Source organism: Dipteris shenzhenensis, chromosome 32, assembly GCF_047967505.1.
Source record: "Dipteris shenzhenensis isolate YYH24624 ecotype China chromosome 32, Dip_SZ_1.0, whole genome shotgun sequence".
In the NCBI taxonomy this organism is placed as follows: Eukaryota; Viridiplantae; Streptophyta; class Polypodiopsida; order Gleicheniales; family Dipteridaceae; genus Dipteris; species Dipteris shenzhenensis.
The window spans coordinates 33,588,393-33,597,368 of NC_141627.1; the positions used below are offsets into that span (position 1 = coordinate 33,588,393).

Sequence of the window (8,976 nt, forward strand, 5' to 3'; positions counted from 1 at the left end):
TATGAGCGACGCTTGAGATAAAATTTCCAAATGTGCTACTTCGATTTTGTGAGTCATAAGGAAACCACTTTTTTTTTACTTGGCTAGCACTAGAGCATTTTATGAAACCCAAAAATCCTAGGAAGCCATGTGGTGCATTCTAAGCCGTTAGATAACTGGCCTATAATGGCTACTTACAATAGCCCATATACCTTAGCAGCGAGCCTGAATTTCCAAAGTGTGCGAGTGTGATTGATTACCAGGGATTGCTACTTTTTTTTTTTTAAATTTAAAGACTAAGGATTGCAATTACTTTTTCTTTTTTTAGTAAAGACCACTAATCTAAGGATTGAGGTTAAGTTAATGAAATGGATATGAGAGAGACGACAGAAATTGTTTGGCGTTTTGCAGAAGACCAACTGGCTATGGCGATTGTGACCTTCAACGCAAAGATAGCCTCTCATCCTCCTGCAGTCTCACGTTCCTCCCCCGATTTTTGTCCCCCGACATCATTCAATTTTCCTCCGCATCCAATCTATTCGCACTTCGCAATCCCATCTTTTCTGCCGCCTCCCATCCTTTCTGAGATTTCAAGTCGCAAATGCCTTCCCTTTTCGTCGATTATTGGAAGCATGGCCGCCGGGGACTCTTCGTATGACAGGAATTGCTAGGTCCTCTGCTGAATCCTCCGATTGTTGTTGCACGTAATCCCTCCTTTGCAATCATCTGAGAGAAAAGGCTCTTTGGCCAAAATGGCGAGCCTTGACATTGCCCGAATTTTGCACAAGAAACGACGCGATTCATGCTAACACGATGCTAGTCGTTGGAAAAAACGCCAGGGCCTGGCGTCCGGCCTGTGATGAAGTTCATGGTGTAGACTTGGATGCATTTCATGTCTGTAGGCCGTAATTCAGGAGTCAGCTTTGTATAGTCCAATCTTTCCCGGACGATGGCAGCATGCACGGTTGTTTGGTTTCGCAGAGATCTGAGAGTGGAAGATAACCCCGCCCTCGTTGCAGCTGCGAGAGCGGGAACCATAATCCCCGTTTTCATATGGTCTCCTGAAGATGAAGGGCAATTTCTTCCCGGGCGGGTCTCCAGATGGTGGCTGAAGCAGAGCCTAATTCACCTCGATGAGTCGCTGAGGAGTCTAAAAGCGCCTTTGTTGACACGCCGAGCCAGGGATGCTCTGTCTGCACTTCTAGAGATTGTCAAGGACACAGGAGCGACTCAAGTGTTCTACAATCATCTGTATGGTAAGTTGTGTTGTGTAATTTTGTGATTGTTTCCTGCAGGATTGAAGATTTTAGAAGGAGCTGAGTGGCAGAGAAGACTAACCTTGTGCAAGTTCTACTACTTTGTGCCTCGCCTACCTTCCTCTGGCTGATCTGGATGATGCCTCGTTGCAGATCCCGTGTCCCTTGTACGGGATGAAAGAGTTAAGCTAGAACTCTCGAAAGCCGGGATTTTGGTGAACACCTTCAACGCAGATTTGCTCTACGAGCCATGGGACGTAACTGACGAGCAGGGCAGGGCTTTCACTACTTTCAATGCGTATTGGGCAAAATGCCTAGACATGCCTGTTGAGCCGGAGGCGCCGCTTTTACCTCCCAAGCGTCTGTCAAGATTCCCAGGTACCTAGCCGGCAAGAAACTGTGAATTCTCTTTGGTCTGCTTCTCAACTGTCTTTTCTGTAGTTTTTACTCTTATGAACTGCTCATTACTGTAGGACGTATCTTGAGTTGTTCGATCGAGGAGCTGGAACTTGAGGACGAGTCAGAGAAAGGCAGCAATGCCTTATTAGCAAGAGCATGGGCTCCTGGGTGGGCTAATGCGGACAGGGCCCTGGAGGCTTTTGTGAACGGGCCTTTACTGGACTACGGCAGTAACCGGCAGAAAGTAGATAGCAATTCAACTTCTTTGCTTTCACCTCACCTGCACTATGGGGAACTAAGTGTTCGGAAATTATTTCGCCAAGTTCGCATGAAACAGATGCTATGGGTGAAAGAGGGAAACCTACAGGGTGAACAAAGTGCAAATTTGTTTCTCAGGTCTATTGGATTGAGAGAATACTCAAGGTATCTGTGTTTCAACTTTCCTTTCACACATGAAAGGTCTTTATTGTCAAACTTGAAATCTTTCCCTTGGCGGGTTGATGAAGGCTATTTCAAGGCATGGAGACAGGGCAGAACAGGATATCCCCTAGTGGATGCTGGAATGAGGGAGCTTTGGGCAACTGGATGGTTGCATAATCGAATTCGCATGATTGTCTCCAGTTTCTGTGTGAAATTTCTGCAGCTTCCTTGGCGCTGGGGGATGAAGTATTTTTGGGATACTCTTTTGGATGCTGATCTGGAAAGCGACGTTTTAGGATGGCAGTATATTTCGGGCAGTTTGCCAGATGGCTATCAACTAGATCGAATGGATAATCCTCAGGTAGGATCGATGCAAGTAACAGTTGTATGTGCCTCATGTTGTTGTTCTTGTCATTTACTCTCTGTCTTATTATATGTTTGTGATCTTCACACCACTTTCCTGTGCACATTTGGCAGATCGAAGGATACAGATTTGATTCTCATGGTGAGTATGTGCGGAGGTGGTTGCCTGAGCTGTCTCGCTTGCCGACTGAATGGATACATCATCCATGGGATGCACCTCCAAGTGTGCTTCGTGCTGCTGGGATTGAACTTGGATCAAATTATCCAAGGCCAATAGTGGAGATTGCTGCAGCTAGAGGACGTCTAGAGCAAGGTCTTGCAATTATGTGGGAAAAGGAGGCGGCATACAAAGCAGCCATGGCTAACGGTTCGGAAGAAGGGTTAGGTGACACTACAGGAGTTCAAGGGATGGATAATGCCCTGCCTGATAGTATGGATATAAACAGAGGTGTAGCCAATGTAGCTAGAGAGAACTTGTCAGGTCCATCTCCTCATGATCAGCTAGTTCCAAGCATGCCTATAGAAGGTGGAAAAACAGTGATGTCAGGTTATGGAGCTGAGCAGCAGAGACCGATGCAACAGGAATATGTCCAAAGAGAAGCATTTGGCCAACAGCTTGCCTTCACCGGAGAAGTACAAGGACAAATGTTTCTGCCATCAGCAGTTCCATTGCAAGCTCAGAATGATGAAAGTGGATCTACTGCTGAATCATCCTGTATTCACAGGAAGGCGACAGGCAGTCTGCCAGTCTGGTCTCACTATGTCTCATCGCGTGGTATGATGCCTCAAAATGATTCCTCAGTGCCATTAGTACCAGAGCTACGGCATGGCTTCTTGTCCAGGCAACAGATCCATTCACTGCCCATGGGGACTCTTGATGCCATTGTGGCAACCAAGGTAATTTTGGTGGTGCTTGTGATGCTTCAGATTGTATTGCATTACTGAAGTTGTATTTGCTTGCCTCAAAGTCTGCTTTGTTTGGTTTTTGACTCTCTGTGTTTTGGGTGGGGGTTTGCTTGGTGAACATGCAGACAAGTTCACTGTCGGCATAATACCTGGGAGATCTTGTTCACTGAGTGAATCCATTGGAAGGTCATTAAAAATATGGCCTCGCCCATTTCTGTGGATCTATCATGTAGCCACTTGATGCCAGGAATGAACAAGCAACAGCACAAAGTACCTTCATGTGTTGTAAGCAGAGCTGTAATGCATCTTTTTGTATACTTTTGGCTAAGTTGAGACTCATTTCTTCATTACTATTAGTGCTGTTTTAATGGCTTCTCCCTTGGGGTGGAGATGTTTGAATTCCAATGGCAGAGTCCTTGCTATCAAGGCGCCAGTTGAGGGGGCTTCGCTAGCTCTACGAACGAAGTAAAAAAATGGGATTTGAGTTGTTCTTGTAGAGGTTGTAAAGCTTAAGCTGGGTATCAGTGTGTTCAGCATGTGCTCAACCCTTAAAACATCAGCTTGTTGCAAGTTTTTTAAAGCTCAATTTGTGAACACGATGTTTGTTTCCAAAGAAGTACAGTAGGGGACTTGGAGCTTCCAAGCTTCTTGTTAATGTATGAAAAAGGCCGCTAGGATTCTATTGTTCAAAATGGGTTTCCTTTCCCGGCTGGGAAAATTGTATCCAGGCTTTGAATTGGCTGTTTTAACAGCACATACCTCGTGATGATTCAAAGTTTTATTTGGCAGGCTAATGTATATTTGTACAGTAATTCTGTTGGTGCTACATAAATATACTCATTAGTGGCCTGCTTTTCTATGTAGGACTGGATATCTGATTATAACATGGATGTAAAATTTATTCAAGTCCTCCATTTGATTTCAGTCTTGGATAGAATTGGACATCTTACAGGCAGAATTGCAATTGACTGATATGGAGGGGTCTGAAATATATCAGTCTATAAAGGCCTGTTAATGTAGTTACCTTTGATCTTACTAACTTGTCCATGTCGTTTGCATTGTTGGCTCTATGTGATGTGTGCTGGTTCAGAAATTGTTTGAACGCTGAAATCTCCGTATAAGACCTGGACATGTTCCCGATCTCCTTTGAATACAATGTGTAGGCTATTGACTGATGTTATTGCAATAAAACCCAAGTTTTGCACAGTTGCAACATGACGCCTCTTTTTCCATCACTAGGCACACATTGGATGTGGCTCACGTCAGTACAGAAATGCTATCAAATAGAATATTATTTATTCTACATGAGATCTTTGAGTTGGATTGCATGTTTTGATGTGTTCATAGAGGCTACTCACTCACATTTGTACTGTGCAGCTAGGATGTCATCAGGAGATATCTATCGTTAACTTTTGTATTAGGCATGAGAGAGTTGAATTGCCCGTTCTATAAGTTGTCAATACAAGCGCTGTCCACTCTGTGAATTACTCAGACTTTGGCAATTCTTCCAGTTTTGTAGTATGTACTGGCAACAGACTGTCTTCGAGCTCATTGTCAGAAATCAATTTCCTTTGCAATCCTATGTTCCAGAAACGTTACACAAATTGTGCACAGATGTATGTACTCAAGCACAAAGTAAACAAAGTGTGCTTCTAAACTATCAGAGTATGCAAATGAACCAGCCTGGAATTATCACCACGTGCTCTTTCCAATATCAAAATTTAGGTGTAGCACAATTGTTTTTAACAGGATCTTATGTATGGGTAGCAGCTCACCAGGCTGCCGACAAGCAGTCAACCAGGGGAGCCATGTTGCAACTGGCTGGCAGGAAGGGACAATTTGCTTCACAGGTTCGTCAACCAAGCAGCTATTGAATTCCCTTTTCTCAGTCTATAGTCAAGCCAGGAAGAAGCCCTAGAGGCTGAAAATCTGGGCCTCCCTTCATGCTTAACAATGTGTGGATCCCTCAAAGGCCCTGCCTTTTGAAATGTCATTGTAGGTTAAGTGTTAATGTGCATTATGTGCAAATGTATGCAATGGAATCTGTCCAGTATGCGAATGAGGTATATGCTTGTTTGTTGGGGTTGTCAAGGTTGCTCCATAGATGGTCTAAATGAGAGTCATAAGTTGTTGGTTCTTTGAGAGGTATCTATGCTCAAGTCACCACTATGGCCTTGCTTTCATCAAGGTGGCACAATCACTAAGTCCCCATTTAGAGAAAATGTAAAGTAGCTTGGATAAACATTATTAAAAAAATCCCAACAACTCGTAGAAGGGAAACAAAAGGTGTAAATTGGAAGGAAAGGAAAATAGAAAAATGTAAGTGAAGGTGAAGGATATGGGGAAAGGTAGATGAGTGAAAAGAGAGGAGAGAAAAGATATGAAAGAGGGGACGGACCATTAAATATGAATAGGGACTTGACCATTTTGACAAGAGACCTCATTTAAATACTATCACATGCTTTTAATAAAGGTAGTGTCATACGACAAAATAATTCACTACCCCTCACATAAGGCCAAAAACTTGATCCAGACAAAGTGTCAAAAACATTTAGGATCTCCACAAAGAGACAAAAACCTGAACCAAAAACTCATTCCAATGGCCTAAACTATCACTAATCCTAACATTAGATTCTTAATAAACTAGTCAAACTTGACCAAATGTATTGCAAAGTGGGATGGACTTAATTAGCACAAAATAATCAAGTTCATCCATTAGGACCCTTGCACCTAGCATTACCATCAGTCAGGCCTTATTCCATCCATCCACAACCAACATATGACCAGCCAATAGGGTGGTGAGGACATACAATGGGGGGCCTAGGAAAGCCCTCCTTCCAACCCTTGTGGACACGCACTTTCGGGTAATTGGTTTACTTTGGCTCATACCTTCAATACATCAACACTCCCTACCAAGGAGAATATATTTGCATCCAAGTGGTCGTGCTCTCTCTTAATCTCCCACTACAGCTTTCAAAATTTCATTGCATAGACCTATAAGAATCAGTGAGCAAATGTGATGGGGAAAAGGTAACTTGGTCAACCATTGCAAACTGTTGAGAGATCATTTTGTAATGGTGTGAATGTGCAATAGTGTTCATTAAGCATTGACATATTTTGTAGTTGTACATGTGGATGTAGAGGTTGTTAAATGGCTACAGTTGTCAATGCCATTGTGCTTATAACGTGCTATGATTACAATGTTGGCATGTACGAGCAATCCCTTTATGCCGCTCAAGCCCTTAATGGTTTACTAGTTAGGCTACTCAAATCACTCATAAGTGGGACCGTGAATGCAAATGAGTGGCTTTACTTGAGAAATCCCTTAATGCCACTTATACCTCGACAATTACTAGTTTGGCTACAAAAGTCCCTCATAAGTGGGATATAATTCTTTGTTCTTCTCAACCCTATTACTAGCCCTAAAGGAATAAACTTCAATCCATACACAATCCATACAATGCAAAACATGTGATCTCTCTCTCTCTCTCTCTCTCTCTCTCACACACTCTCTCTCTCACACACACACACATTGCAAATCTCTTTTGCATTTGCAAGCGGTTGCATCATCCATTCATCTTGACAATTGTCTCCCAAGACAATTGTCTTCTTGGAGAACTGAAGGCACTGCTCATGAGTACTTGTACTCACTTGTTGAGTATAGTTCCTTCTAGGAGCTTATTAGTGGAGGGAGCAAGAATTTCGCATGCTTCCTCGGGTTTAGATTGAGTGCCAAATCCAGAGATGGACAGCGAGCCAGAACCTTGTCAAACTCGCTTGTAAATTTCTTATAGGCTGCTCAGTATGACTTTCGGATCCTGCCTTTGGCCCTAATTCTCGTTCAATTTACCATCAACGTCACCGCATAGTTCTTCCTAGGTGCGCATCCTTCTCTTCGTGCAACAATCCATTGCAAATTCGCGTTATGGTGGAATTCTTCGCGTGACAAACAGAGGTTGCACTGAAAACCCAGCTTGGTAGTGAGGTACCACAATTAGGTCTGGGGGATCTAGTGATTGATTCATCCCTTACGCTTTTGCGATGTAGTCAAGACTCTTGCTCATTACGCTGCAATCCTGCATGAGTTTTGAGCTGTGTAATCTAAGTATAGGCCGCAATATTTGTTTATTTTGATTGTTCGCAGAACTTGATAGGTCATTCATCAACTAGCTTGACATATGGGTCTCAAGGCAGCAAATTTCTTGCATTCAACTGCTTGCTGAAGCTCAGCATGCTACTTAAGAAGTTGAGCTATGCTGGCAAGTTGCATTGTTGGAGATTGGAATCTCCTCTTGCTGCTGCGATTTAAGGAAGCATATATAGCAATGATTTCCTGCATAGATGGGCAATTGTTAAAGGCATCATCTATCTCCAAAATTTGCAGCACTTGCGAGCGAATGTGGCAGTTGTCCTTGGAGCTGGTTTTGGTCAAGGGCAATGTAAGTTGAGAGGGTGAGGTTGGAGAGATAAGTTATAGGCGAGAATAAGAGAGTGCAAGGAGGAGGGATGACTTTTACAGAATGGAGGGTGCAGCTATCACCCAAAAATAGGAGGAGGGATGACTTTTACAGAATGGAGGGTGCAGCTATCACCCAAAAATCTCCTAGAGAGACTTCCTCCAAGTCGATGACTTCTACAGAAAGGAGGGTGTAGCTATCACCAAAAAATCTCCTGGTAAGCGTGGGATTAGTCTAGTGTCGTTGCATGTTGATGCAACCACCACTGTAGTAAAAGGAGAGCCTTTCAACACAATGCTTTGAGAGAACTGTCAGAGTTTATGTACATAGTTCTTGAGGTGAGGCATCATTCAACCAAAAACCACCACCTCCTCCTCCAAATCACCATCGGTATTGACAACACTCATCCCAAGAAAACCAAAAAGAGACTACATACTTCGGTCACCGATAGATGAAGAAAATTGGTTGCAAGTCGTGGACCGTCACCCACACTTGTCAACCAATGTTGTATCAAGAGCAGTTCCAAAAGGAAAGGTACTCCTTCAAAAGCATTTGCAACAAGGTTTACAGAGTCAAAACACTAAAGTTTAACAGGGAAAATAATTGGTCAACCATGTAGCATCCTCTTCAATGCTAGAAACACAATCAACATTGACAAGTGTAATGACCATCTCTGTAATGGCAATGTAGGCACCACACATACAACTTCATGCATGATTGCAAGAGAATGCAATTAGGAAACATGATCGACACATGAGTTATTGCAGATAAGGACCCGTAAGAGGTCCAAGGTTTCAAACTTGGCATAGGCAAGGTACACCAAGAAAGTGAATGACTCTCCAAAGTTTGTATGTCTTTGTTGCGGTTGCTTTACATTCCAATTCAAGTCGTGACAACTTAGTACAAGCATTAAGATGTTCTTGTATCAACATGGTCTTGCAAATAGCAACACACAATCAAGGGGAAGGTGTATATGTTCGTTGTGCTACGATCAACTAAGAAAGAACAAAGTGCCACAACTTTCAATAAAAAACATGACGATGTCGAGGGTAACGAAACATATTGAACAATATGGAAGTACGTTTAGTATCAATGAGAATCCCCTTTGCTTAGATACGTGAGCTAACATATGAGGGACGATATGGGCTACGTGGAAACATTATGAACGTTTTTGTAGACATTAAAAGGGCACAACG

The 8,976-nt window shown here is 43.0% G+C and overlaps 1 protein-coding gene across 1 annotated transcript; it reads left to right on the forward strand.

The window, feature by feature from the left end:
- The first annotated feature begins 405 nt into the window (after positions 1-405).
- On the forward strand, positions 406-4,182 carry LOC147880636 (cryptochrome-1-like). The gene is made up of 5 exons (XM_087370505.1): positions 406-1,235; positions 1,389-1,613; positions 1,709-2,415; positions 2,532-3,314; positions 3,449-4,182. Exons 1-5 carry the CDS (start codon positions 929-931, stop codon positions 3,467-3,469), a joined length of 2,043 nt encoding a protein of 680 aa, XP_087226631.1. The 5' UTR covers positions 406-928; the 3' UTR covers positions 3,470-4,182.
- Positions 4,183-8,976: the final 4,794 nt, after the last annotated feature.